Source organism: Theropithecus gelada, chromosome 9 (genome assembly GCF_003255815.1).
Source record: "Theropithecus gelada isolate Dixy chromosome 9, Tgel_1.0, whole genome shotgun sequence".
In the NCBI taxonomy this organism is placed as follows: Eukaryota; Metazoa; Chordata; class Mammalia; order Primates; family Cercopithecidae; genus Theropithecus; species Theropithecus gelada.
The window spans coordinates 24,865,015-24,878,975 of NC_037677.1; the positions used below are offsets into that span (position 1 = coordinate 24,865,015).

Genomic DNA, 13,961 nt, shown 5'->3' on the forward strand with positions numbered 1-13,961 from the left:
TCGGGAGGCTGAGGCAGGAGAATGGCGTGAACCTGGGAGGCGGAGCTTGCATTGAACCGAGATCGCACCACTGCTCTCCAGCCTGGGTGACAGAGCCAGACTCCATCTCAAAAAAAAAAAAAATTCACATATAAGTTTTGTGTGGACATATCTTTTCATTTCTCTTGGATGGACTTCTCAACATGGAATTCTGGGTTTTCTGGTAAGTGTAAGAAGCTGCCAGTTATTTTCCAAAGTGGCTGCATTGCATTGTTACATTGCCACCAGCAGCGTATGAAGGTTTCAGTTTTTCCACATACTTGCCAACATTTAATATTGTCTGTCTTTTTGATTACAGCCATTCTTGTGGCTGTCTAATGGTATCTCACCATGGTTTTAATTTGTGTTTTCCTAATCATTAGTATACTTGTTAGCTATTCATATGTCTTCTTTGGAGAGAGGTCTTTTCGAGTCTTTTGCCAATTTTTAAATTCAACTGTCTTCTTATTGAACTGTAAGAGTTCTTTATATATTTTGGATAATAGTCCTTTATCAGATATATGATTTGCAAATATTTACTCCCAACCTATGGCTTGTCTTATTATTTTCTTACTGGTATCTTTTAAGAAGGATGTATATCCTGCTATTGTGGGGTGAAGTATTGTATATGTGTTAATTAGATTAATTAGATCCAGTCAGTTGATGGCGCTTCTCAGTTCAGCTATATGCTTACTGATTCTCTGACTATTGGATCTGTCAATTACTGATAGAGGGGATGTTAAAGTCTCCAAATAGTGGATTTGCCTGTTTCTCCTTGCAGTTCTATTAGGTTTTTGACACTTTGTTGTTAGGAGCATACATATTGGGAATTATGTCTCTTTTCAGAATTGACCTCCTTATTATTGTGTAATGATGCTCTTTATCCCTGCATATTCCTTACTCAGAAGTCTGCTCTGTCTGAAATTAAAATAGCTATTCCAACTTTCTTTTGATTATTGTTAGCATAGCATGTCTTTCTCCATCCCTTTACTTTTAATCTATCTGTGTTTTTATATTTATATTTAAAGTGAGTTTCTTTTTTTTTTTTTTTTTTAGATAGAGTCTCACTCTGTCACCCCGGCTGGCGTGCAGTGCCGCAATCTTGGCTCACTGTAACTTCCAACTCCTGGGTTCAAGCGATCCTCCTGCCTCAGTCTCCCAAGTAGCTGGGATTACAAGCATGCACCACCACACCTGGTTAATGTTTTGTATTTTTAGTAGAGATGGGGTTTCATGATGTTGGTCAGGATGGTCTTGATCTCCTGACCTGAAGGGATCTGCCTGCCCCGGCCTCCCAAAGTGCTGGGATTACAAGTGTAAGCCATAAAGTGAGTTTTTTGTAGGCAATATAGAGTTAGATCTTTTTTGAATCCACCCTGACAGTCTGTCTTTTAATTGCTATATTTAGACCATTCATATTTAAAATGAGTATTGATATAATCAGTTTAGTACCCTATTTTCTATTCATTGCTGTTATTGTTTCCTTTTTTTTGTCTTCCACTCTGTGAAATTCTACTTTTTTTTTTTTTTTTTGAGACAGAGTTTCACTCTTGTCGCCCAGACTGGAGTGCAATAGCACAGTCTCGCTCACTGCAACCTCCGCCTCCTGGGTTCAAGTGATTCTCCTGCCTCAGCCTCCCGAGTAGCTGGGATTACAGGTGCACACCACCACACCCAGCTAATTTTTGTATTTTTAGTAGAGATGGGTTTCACCATGTTGGCCAGGCTGATCTCGAACTCCTGACCTCAAGAGATCCGCCCACCTCACTGTGTGACTTCTGATGTCTGTGAGGTTTATTTTTCTCCTGTTTTTATTTTTAAGCCCCACTTACTAGGGATCGCCCTGTGTCTGAATAGTAGTGTTTGGCCTTCAATTGGTTAGAAGTTGTGCTCAAATACGTCAAGCCAGTAAGTCTGCCAGTCTCTGCTGATGGGGGTGCATGGGGGCTTGAAAGTAGATTCAAATTTCCAACCATTTTCAAATCTTTCTGACTTTTACTTTCCCCGGAGCTTTCTTGTGCCTTCTCCACACATGTACACAGCCTCCATTGTCCAGGGATGTGTGGGTGGCTTGAACTCGCTTTGCTGTGCTTATGTACAGCCTCTGGTCAATCGAGATGCATGAAGAACTTATTGTGTGCCCCTCTTCTATGACTGTCTAACCTCCTCCCTGGAACTTTCTATCAAATCCCCAGTCAGCCTGCCAGTTCACTGTTCAGTGGGGACTGCACCTCATGATAATGGAGCCCTGCCACCAAGGTGACCATTTTAGCTTACAGTGTTCCCAATCAGTTGAGCTCCCTGTGGCCATGCACCACCTGGATGGAACTACCTGTTTGAACAACAAAGCTGGGGATGGGGGCGGGGACGGATGATAAAAGCATCCCCACACAAGAATGCCCCAGATTCATGCTGTTTCCACCCAGTGTTCAGTGTTTTCAAAATCAAATGCTTCTCAGTTTGTTGTGTGCCTTTGGTTGATTTTCAACATGATGAGATGGTTGTTTTTGGCAGTTTTGACCAGTTTTCTAGTTGCTTTTCTGGAGAGGATGTGTTCACCTCCTTACTTCATCATGTTGGAAACAAATGTTCCTTTTTTTTTTTTTTTTGAGATGGAGACTTGCTCCATCGTGCAGGCTGGAGTGCAGTGGTGCAATTTCAGCTCACTGCAACCTCTGCCTCCTTGGTTCAAGCGATTCCTCTGCCTCAGTTTCCTGAGTAGCTGGGATTACAGGCACCCGCCACAATGTCCAGCTAATTTTTGTATTTTTAGTAGAGACGGGGTTTCACCATGCTGGCCAGGCTGGTCTCGAACTCCTGTGCTTAAGTGATCCGCCCGTCTTGGCTTCCCAAAGTGCTGGGATTACAGGTGTGAGCCACCACTCTTGGCCCAAGTGTTCCTTTTTAAGGAGCATGCCAGATATTCTGATGTACATTTTTTATGATCATATGTCTTCTTTAGAATTCACTAAATACTGCCAGGCGCAGTGGCTCATGCCTGTAATCCCAGCACTTTGGGAAGCCGAGGTGGCCAGGTCACCTGAGGTCAGGAGTTAGAGACCAGCCTGGCCAACATGGCAAAACCCTGTCTCTACTAAAAATACAAAAATTAGCTGGGTATGGTGGTGGGCGCCTGTAATCCCAGCCACTTGGGAGGGTGAGGCGGGAGAATCGCTTGAACCCAGTAGGTGGAGGTTGCAGTGAGTCAAGATCGTGTCACTGCACTACAGCCTGGGCAACACAGTGAGACTCCATCTTAAAAAAAAAAAAAAGAAAAAGAAGACGTATATTTTGAACACCTTATGTTCAACCTTAACAAAGCTTTTCTATCTGCGGGTTTCTGTGTCCCAAGCTTTTCTCCACATTCCCCTGAGTAATCGAATATGTACAATAATACATCATGCATTTTTATTAAAGCAACATAAATACTCAGAAGTAGTTGTGCCTTAATATATGTTTTATCCTTCTTTCAGAATTGAGCGGCTGGCCAAGGATATTATGAAAGACATAGGATATAGTGACATCATGGTCCTGTGTGTGCTTAAAGGAGGTTACAAATTCTGTGCTGATCTCGTAGAACACCTTAAGAACATCAGCCGAAATTCAGATCGATTTGTCTCTATGAAGGTTGATTTCATCAGACTAAAAAGTTACAGGGTAAGTTATTGCAAGTTCCGTTTTATGATATTTCGATTTAACAATGCTTTAGGATAAAAGAATCAATAATGTTATGAAAATGAAGAGTGCAATTTTAAAAAATGGAGATGAAAATGAAGGGTGGTTTTTTTTTTTTTTTTTGAGACAGAGTCTCACTCTGTCGCCTAGGCTGGAGTACAGTGGCACGATCTCGACTCACTGCAAGCTCCGCCTCCTGGGTTCACGCCATTCTCCTGCCTCAGCCTCCTGAGTAGCTGGGACTACAGGCATCCTCCACCGTGCCCGGCTGATTTTTTGTATTTTTAGTAGAGACAGGGGTTTCACCATGTTAACCAGGAAGGTCTGAATCTCCTGACCTCGTGATCCACCAGCCTCAGCCTCCCAAAGTGCTGGGATTACAGGTGTGAGCCACTGCACCCAGCCAGGGTAATTTTTTTTTAATTTGCAAGAATACTGCAACCTAACATAAGAATTCGAACGATATTATTTAGGGTGTGGGGTGGGGACCGTCTCTGTATTTTCACATATATGGGAGGACTCTGCAGTAATGATTTGTGCTTTCTTTTATGGTGATAAAGTGAATGGTTATATCCTGGTGCCCAGCCCCACAACTGAGTGCGGTCAGTGTGAACACTGATTTGTTGTTTCTACTCTGGATGTCACTGTGGGTCCTGGGGACCTGTGGGAGGGTGTCTAGCCCAGAGAGGAGTCTTAGTACCTGGGTGGCTGCAGTTGTGGCCTGGAACTAAAGAAGAAAAGGCTGTAGGGACAGCACATTGCCAGGTGTGAGGAAACAAGGCCAGGAAGCTCCAGCAGAAGGCCTCTCCACCAGTTTACTCCATTAATCCTGGCTTTCTGTGGCCACCACTGGGCAGAATTAATGAAATTATTCTCCAAAGATGTTTCCTAACCAGATGCAGTGGCTCATGTGTATAATCCCAACACTTGGGGAGGCCAAGGGCAGAAGGATCCCCTGAGGCCAGGAGTTCGAGACCAGCCTGGGCAACATAGTGAGACCCTGTCTATACAAAAAGAAAATTTTTAAAATTAGCTGAGTGTGGTGGCATGTGCCTATGGTCCCAGGTACTCAAGAGGTTGAAGTGGGAGGATCACTTGAGCCCAGGAGACAGAGGCTGCAGTGAGCTCTGATGGCACCGTTGCACTCTAGCCTGGATGACAATGAAACCCTTGCCAAAAAAAAAAAAAAAAAAAGCTGTTGTTTCCTTAGTCTCCCTCCTCCTCCCTCTATGATGTTAACTTCTTTGATGCTTTCTGATTTAATGCATAGTAAAACATTAAAAATAACTTACTATTGGGTGAAGAGCCCTTGGAGTCAAACCATGAAAATATTCTCATTGACTAAACTAACTTGACGCATTTTAATTCATGAATCACTCTTTGAATTGGCCTTCTATTGCTGTGTGGCAAACTCACCACAAACGTAGTGGCTTAAACCAACAGACACATGTATTATCTTAAAGTTTCTGTAGGTCAGAAATCTGGGCATGGTGTAGCTAGGTTTTCTGCTCAGAACCTTACAGGGACGAAATCAATGTGTTAGTTGGGATTTTGACATCATCTGAGGCTTTCAAGGTCACTGACTGTTGGCAAGCTCAGTTCCCATTTCCTTGTTGACTATAGGCTGCAGTTGGTAGACTCTCCACTCCTAGGGGTTGTCCTCAGGTGTTTGCTTCAGTTACACACAGATCGTTCACAATACCATTAGCTGTTGGCTTCTTCAAGTCTGATGGAATAATCTTAGCCCTTCTTTTAAAGCTCACCTGATTAGATCATGTTCACCCAGGCAACCTGCCTTTTGATGAACTCAAAATCTCCTGACTAGTCATCTAATCTTTGATGCGAATTCCCGCCACCTTTATAAGTCTTACCCACACTCAAGTGGAGAGGATTATGCAGGGTGTGTACACCAGGGGACCATGTACTTCAGGGCCACCAATCTGTCTTCCACATTCCTTATGTGACTCTCAGTTGGCTCAGTTCTAGAGCAGCGGGAAATTAGTTCTGATTTCTTAAGATACTCTGTGTTTTCCTGATGACCTCTCAGGCCAGAGTGAAGCTGGTTTTTGAAGACATCTTAGCTCTAATTTCTTGGTTTTATCTTCTCCTGAGAATTTTTTCTCTCTTTAGATTCTCTTCATTCTGGGTTAAATCCCTGTGCTTCCTTCTTACCAGATTTTTCTCATTCACTTGGCCCTGACCCTTATTATATTTGTCTCTGGTTAGCAGCATTTTAAAAACCTGTTAACATTTTCTTAAAAATTAAAGTTAGGTTTATTGAGCTATCATTTACATGCAGTAACATCCATCCTTTTTAGAGCTCAGTGAAGTTCAACAAATGTATATAATCATGTAAATCACCACAGTCAAGATATAGAACAGTTTCCTTAACAACACAAAGAATGCCCTTGTGTCCTTCATAGTCAACCTCCTAAACTCCCAAGCCCTGGAAACCACAGATACGTTTTCTTTACCTAAAGTTTTGCCGTTTCCAGAATGTCTTATAAATGTAATCATATATCATGTAGCTTTAGTAAATCCATAAATCATAACATAGTGCATTCATCCATATTGTGTGTGTTGTCAATGAAAAGAGTCAAACTGTAAAATATTTCAACAGGTTTACTCTGAGCCAAATATGAGTGACAAGTAGCCTGTGACACAGCCCTCAGGAGATCCTGAGAACATGCGTCCAAGGTGATCAGTGCACAACTTGGTTTTACACATTTTAGGGAGACAGAAGTTATCCATGAATACATGTACGGTGTACATTGGTTCGGTCTGGATATCTGGGACAACTGGAAGTGGCGGCCTCCAGATCATGGGTAGATTAAAAGATTTTCTGATTGGCAATTGGTTGCAAGGGTCATCATCAATAGAAAAGAATGTCTGGATTATGATAAGGGGTTGTGGAGGAGGCCAAGGTTTAATCATGCAGATGAAGCCTTCAGGTAGCAGGCTTCAGAGAGAATAGATTGTAAATGTTTCTTATCAGACCTAAGGGGTCTATTCTGTCAGCAATTCCTAAAGGGAGGAGGGCAACATGAGGCATGTCTGGCTGCTTCTTCCCATCATGGCCTGAACAAGTTTTTCAGGTTAACTTTGGAATGCCCTTGCTGAGAGGAGGGGTCCATTCCCCATGGTTGGGGGACTTAGAATTTTATTTTTGGTTTACAGTATCAGTAGTTCTCCTCCTCCTCCTCCTCCCTTCTTCTTTTCTTCTTCTTTTTTTTTTTTTTTGTGTGTGTGTGTGTGTCCAGTAGAATTTGATTATATAGATAGAGTGCAGTTTGTTAGTCCATTCATCAGCTGAAGGATATTTGAGTTGTTTCTATTTTGGAGCAATTAGAAGTAAAGCTGCTATAGATATTCACGTGCAGGTATTTGTGTACTTATGACTTCACTTCCCTTAAGTAACTATTTAGAGGCAAGATGGAAGGTCATATGATGAATGTATATAAGAAATTACCGGCCGGGCGCGGTGGCTCAAGCCTGTAATCCCAGCACTTTGGGAGGCCGAGACGGGCGGATCACGAGGTCAGGAGATCGAGACCATCCTGGTTAATATGGTGAAACCCCGTCTCTACTAAAAAGTACAAAAAAAAAAAAACTAGCCGGGCGTGGTGACGGGCGCCTGTAGTCCCAGCTACTTGGGAGGCTGAGGCAGGAGAATGGCGTGAACCCGGGAGGCAGAGCTTGTAGTGAGCTGAGATCTGGCCACTGCACTCCAGCCTGGGCGATAGAGCGAAACTCCGTCTCAAAAAAAAAAAAAAAAAAAGAAATTACCTGGCCAGGTGCAGTGGCTCATGCCTGTAATCCTAGCACTTTGGCAGGCCGAGGTGGGTGGATCACCTGAGGTCAGGAGTTCAAGACCAGCTTGGTCAACATGGTGAAACCCCATCTTTACTAAAAATACAAAAATTAGCCAGGCGTGGTGGCACACACCTGTAATCCTAGCTACTCAAGAGGCTGAGGCAGGAGAATCACTTGAACCTGGAAGGCAGAGGTTGCAGTGAGCCGAGATCGTGCCACTGCACTCCAGCCTGGGCAACAGAATGAGACTCCATCTCAAAAAAAAAAAAAAAAAAAAAATGCCAACGTTTCCCAAAGGATTGAATCATTTTGAATTCCTGCCAGCAATATGTGACAGTTCCTGTTACTCCATATTTTCAATAGCACTTAGTATTATCAGTTTTTCCTTATTTTTTTCTTGATTTTACCTGTTCTAATAGGTGATGGTATCACATTGTGGTTTTAATTTGCATTTCCCTAATAAATAATGATTTGAACATAGTTACATTTGTTGGTTTGCTATTCATATAACTTTTCTGATGAAGTGTTTTTTCAACTATCTTACCCGTTTAAAAAATTGGGTTGATTTCTTATTATTGTGTTTGAGAGTTTTATATTGGCCATGAATTTTTTATTAGATATGTGTTTTGATATATTTTCCAGTCAGTGAGATTTTTTCGTTTTGTTTTTCAAAAAGCATAATTAATTTTTTTTTTTAAGTCCAGTTAATCTAGTGTTTCCTTCTGTGGATCATGCTTTTGGTGTACCTAAGAAATCTGCCTGGCTCAAGATCACAAAGATTTTCTCCTTTTAAAAAAAAAAAAGAAAGTTTCATAGTTTTAGATTTAAATTTAGGTCTATGAGACATGTCATGCTAATTTTTTACTATGATATAAAGTATGGATTGCAATTCCTTTTCTTTTCAGTTTTGCATGAAGTGTTTGATTATTCCAGGATTATTTGCCAAAAAGACGATCCTTTTCCATGGAATTGCTTTTGGTCTTCTCATGAAAATCAGCCTACTTTATATGTGTATGTGGGTCTATTTCTGGACACTATCAGATCTGTTCATCTACGTTGTCACTGCTTTGATTACTGTAACTTTATAATAACTCTGTAAATTAAGTAGTATGTGTCCTCCAACTTTGTTCTTGGCTATTCTTGTTCTTTGTCTTTCCTTATAAATTTTAAGATCATGTAGCTGATTTCTACAAAATAACACGTTCGAATTTCATCAAGATTGCTTTGAATCTATAGATCAATTTGGGGGGATTGACATTGTAACACTATTTAGTCTTCCATTCCACAAACACGGTGTATCTCCTAATTTATTTAGATCTTATTTCAGTGTTTCCTAGTTTTCAAGTGTCAGATCTTAGACATATTTGGTTAGATATATACTTACATATTTAATGATTTTGATCCTATTATATTCAGTAAGTTTTTCTTTGAATTTCAAGTTCCAATTATTTATGGATAATATTTAGAAATACTATTAATTTTGCATATTGAATCCTATGACTTATGAAACTCACTTATGAGTTCTAATAGCTTTTTCATAGATTCTTGTGGGTTTTCTATGAAGATAATAATTTCTTCTTTAAATAGAGATGATTTTGCTTATTCCTTTATACTTATAGACCTTGTATTTCTTTTTATTGCATGATCGTGCCAGTTAGGACCTGCTGTACACTCCTGAATAAGAATGGTGGAAGAAAACATCCTTGCCTTGTTTTCAATCAGCATAATACTGACTGTTGGTTTTTACAAGATGTTCTTTATCAGGTTAAGGAAGTTCCTTCTATTCCTAGTTTTCCAAGTGGTTTTTTGGTATTTTCTTAAAAAATTATGAATGAATATCATCAGTGTTTTTTCTAGATATGTTGATATGGTAAAATACATTGATTGGTTTTCTTATGTTGCACTACCTTTCCATTAATATAGTATAATGACATATTATCCTTTTCATATATTGCTGGATTCAACTTGCTAATTTTTTTGAGGAATTTTACATTTAAGTGCTTGGAGGATATTAAACCATGGCTTTTTGTTTTTGTTTTTTTGTTTTTTTCTTGTAATGCCTTTTTCTGGTTCTGGTATCAGGCTTATATTTGTCTCATAAAATAAATTGGGAAGTATTTTCTCCTCATCTTTTTTTCAGAAGAGTTTGTGTAGAATTAGTACTAATTCATCTGTGGTATTTGGTAGAATTCAACAGTAGAACCATCTTGACATGGAGTTTTCTTTGTCAGAAGATTTTTTTAATTGGAATTAAATTGATTTAGTAGATACAGGAGTATTCAGGCTAATAGTTTTCTTGAGTGAACTTTAATAGTTTGTGTCTTTCAAGGCATCTGCCATTTTATCTAAGTTTTTACATTTCTGGACGTAAAGTTGTTTATAATATTCCCTTATTACCTTTAATGCCTCTCTTTTATTCCTGATATTATTAAATTGTATCTTCTGTCTCTTTCCTTTTCTTCACCAGTATGCCTAAAGGTTTTTCAATTTTTTTTATTCTTTCAAAGAACCAATTTGTTGCTTCCTTGATTGTCTCTTTTGTGTTAATGTTTTGCGTTTTATTGATTTATGCTTTTATGTCATTTCCTTCCTTCTGTTTGTTTTGGGGTTAATTTTCTTTTATTTTCCTAGTTTCATAAAATGAAAGTTGAGTCATAGGTTTGAGATTTTATTTTCTAATACAAACATATAATGCTGTAAGTTTTCCTTTAAGTACTTCTTTAGTTACCTCTATACATTTTGATATATTGTGTTCATTTTCATTCAATTCATACTATTTTCTAATTTTCTCTTTCACTCATTGGTTGTCCCATGTGGTTTGATTTTCAAGTATTTGGGGGATTTTCTATAGATAATTCCTGCATTGTTTCCAGGTGAATTCTGTTGCAGAAACTATATTTTGTATGATTCCAATTCTTTTAAATTTTTTGAGGCTTATTCTATGGCCCAGAATATATTTGATATTGCTGAAACTATCACCATTGTAATCCCTGTCAAATTAAATACCACTATTTCTTTCTAATTTCTCATGCCTTTTCCTTTTGTATTTCTCTGAACAGCACCTCTTAAGAGTGATCACTGAAAAAATAGGAACGTTATTTATAACTTTTCAGCCAGTAAAGAGGACGAAAAGGAATAAAGGAAACTCCAAACTTGATTAATTCAATAGTAGACACAAAATAAGAAACAGGTAGCCTTATTATATTTGTATGACAGATAATGAAACGGAGACCTGAGATGTTCAGTAACATGCCCAAGGTCAAGCAGCATGTAAGTGGTGGATCTAGTATTTAAATCTCAGTTCGACGCCAGAGCCCAAGATTGTGACCACTGGAGCGTACAGTCTCCCTAGAGATGTGTTGAGATAAATTAGGCTAAAAGGAAGAACATTTGACCAAATGAATCAGCATTATTTTTTCTTGAGCTTTATTTTGACGTTTACCTAACCCAACTAAGCCAGCTTTTATAATTGCTGGAAGAATGACAATATCCATAAATAGACAATTGCCTGCTTTTTTTTCTGAAATGTTTTATATGTTGAATTAATAAGCTATGAAGAAGTACCTTCTAAGAAAATGAATATTAATATTAACACTGGGTTTTTCTGTAAATTATGGAACACTATGCTTTTCTTTTCCTCTTTCTGCCCTGCACCGTGGAGATATTCCACAAGACATCAATTTTCACTCTACCTGCTTGTTCTCTGGATTCACTTAAAGCTTGCTTGCTGCTTTTGGGAGGCCAAATCCAGAAAAATTCAGAAAGAACCTTGAGCTTCAGGCTTCATACTAACTCCTGAGCTTATAGAGACTCGAATTGAAGAGAAACAGGCATAATTCAGCAGCCCCTTGAGATACCCGACTGCGTGTGTGTGTGTGTGTGTGTGTGTGTGTGTTTAGAGGCAGGGTCTCGCTCCATTATGCAGGCTGTGTGGTCATAGCTCACTACAACTTCAACCTCCCTGGGATCAAATGATCCTCCTGCCTCAACTTCCCAAATAGCTAGGACTGCAATCAGATTTAGTGTGTTTTGAGAAAGCTCTATCAGGGTAGAAGTGGGAGGCCTTTTGGGATATCTATTCTAAGGGACTTTGAGTGAAGAAACAGGAGGATTTGAGGGAAGTATTGTTAGGTGCCAGCAAGTGACTTTTTAGACAGCTTTTTTGTATGTGGATGCATTATTTGCCAAGTTTCTCCCCTTTATTCCCTCTCAAATGTTGCCCTGGTTTAAAAGCTCATTAATTTATATGCAATCCAATGTGAGGATAAAGTGTAATTCAGAGGTGCAACATTCTGATCTCATTGTTTTCCACCAATTTGGTTAGCTAACCTCTGCACAAAGTACAGTCTTCAAACTACAACTTCAAGGCTTTAAAAATTGAGGATGAATTTTATTTTAGGCAGGCCACAGTTGCCCTAGATCCCGCCCCATGTTGTTTGAATGTGCCCTGCTTTGTATGAATAATCCCTGCATGTTGGCAACACCAAGAGATTTTTTGGAGCTCAAATACAACTCACAGCGTAACCACAGTAGGGCTGAGAGATTTGCCACGCAGGGGATGTGGGCCCCTGGGGAAGCTGGCGTTCGTATTAAAGAAGCTCATTAGAGCTAAGGGTTAGCCACAAACCTGCTCCCTTGAGGGAAGAGAAACGCTAAATACATTTTTTCTCTCTCATTCCCACAGTTCAGAACAAAGGGTTTAAATCAGTCAGCTCTTGTTATCTGTGCTAGTGAGGAACGGGAACAGAATGGATAAGCCAGGTCCAGTGTCTTCAGTTTTAGTGAGTAGTCTTCACCCTATACTAAGGTGAACTTTTGCTGAACTGTTTCCAAGTAGCAAGGGTGTCTGGAATTGAAAGCCTCCTTTTCTTCTTTTTTTTTTTCTTGAGGCAGAGTCTCGCTCTGTCACCCAGGCTGGAGTGCAGGGGCACGATCTGGACTCACTGCAAGCTCCGCCTCCTGGGTTCACACCATTCTCCTGCCTCAGCCTCCTGAGTAGCTGGGACTATAGGCGCCCACCACCACGCCCGGGTAATTTTTTGTATTTTTAGTAGAGACAGCATTTCACCATGTTAGCCAGGATGGTCTCGATCTCCTGACCTCGTGATCTGCCTGTCTCGGCCTCCCAAAGTGCTAGGATTACAGGTGTGAGCCACCACGCTCAGCCGAAAGCCTCCTTTTCTTGGCTGGGCACAGTGACTCACACCTGTAATCCCAGCACTTTGGGAGGCCGAGGTGGGCTGATTATCTGAGGTCAGGAGTTCGAGGCCAGCCTGGCCAACATGTTGAAGCCCCATCTCTACTAAAAATACAAAAATTAGCTGGGTGTGGTGGTGTGCACGTGTAATCCCAGCTACTCGGGAGGCTGAGGCAATAAAATCACTTGAACCCGGGAGGTGGAGGTTGCAGTGAGCTGAGTTCACGCCACTGCACTCCAGCCTGGGTGACAGAGCAAGACACCATCTTAAGAGAAAAAAGAAAAAGAAAGCCTCCTTTTCTTTTTGAGACAGGAAATCTGTTTTTAGCAGAGTCTCACCTTGGGCTTCGGGTGAGGAAAAAAGACTCCAATTCTTTGAAGATAGGAGAAGAGTTCCTCAGTTTTTGGGGGTGTTAGATGGGTCCAAAGCAGGTTTATAGGTACACATGCACACACACATATATGTTTTTAGTAAAAATGGAGAAGAAAAATAAAGAAATAGGAAAGTAGAAGAAAATAAAGGAATAGAAGAAGGAAGATGAGAGACCAAAAAAATTCTAAAACTTACCATATTTCTTTAAATCTAAAGACATCATAGATTGTTACTTTATGTACCACTATGAAATAAAAAATGCTCTAAATTAAGCCATGACTTGACATGGATTGTATGTAAGATGCATCTTGATTTGGGACATATTATAATATAACAAAAAATGTGTAACTTGGTGTTAGTGAAAATTGGTAGCTCCTCCTCTTTTTCAGTAATCTTATTTGCAAGTGTTCGAATAGCTGAAATATAACAGAAAACATTGTCTTTACTCTTTGGTCATTTAAAAATCTTGAGTCCTGTGCCAGGCGCAGTGGCTCATGCCTGTAATCCCAGCACTTTGGGAGGCCAAGGCAGGCAGATCACAGGGTCAAGAGATCGAGACCATCCTGGCCAACATGGTGAAACCTCGCCTCTACTAAAAATACAAAAATTAGCTGGGTGTGGTGGCATGCGCCTGTAGTCACAGCTACTTGGGAGGCTGAGGCAGGAGAATCCCTTGAACCCGGGAGGTAGAGGTTGCAGTGAGCCAAGATGGCACCACTGCACTATAGTCTGGGGACAGAGTGAGACTGTCTCAAAAAAAAAAAAACAATCTTGGGTCCTGCAATGTCACTTCAATACTCTTTTGCAAACAGTTGGATATTTCCTTTGAAGCTACAGATTTTTTCCATGTTAGTGTCTAAAATTTTTTTTTTTTTTTTTTTTTTT

The 13,961-nt window shown here is 40.1% G+C and overlaps 1 protein-coding gene across 3 annotated transcripts in view; it reads left to right on the plus strand.

The window, feature by feature from the left end:
- The window catches only part of PRTFDC1 (phosphoribosyl transferase domain containing 1), a 111,127-nt gene that overhangs the window by 11,987 nt on the left and 85,179 nt on the right, over nt 1-13,961 (plus strand). For all 3 annotated transcript variants that reach the window (XM_025397690.1, XM_025397692.1, XM_025397691.1), the window contains exon 3: nt 3,492-3,675. In XM_025397690.1, the coding sequence (XP_025253475.1) occupies nt 3,492-3,675 (184 nt within the window). The remainder of the gene's footprint in view (nt 1-3,491; nt 3,676-13,961) is intronic.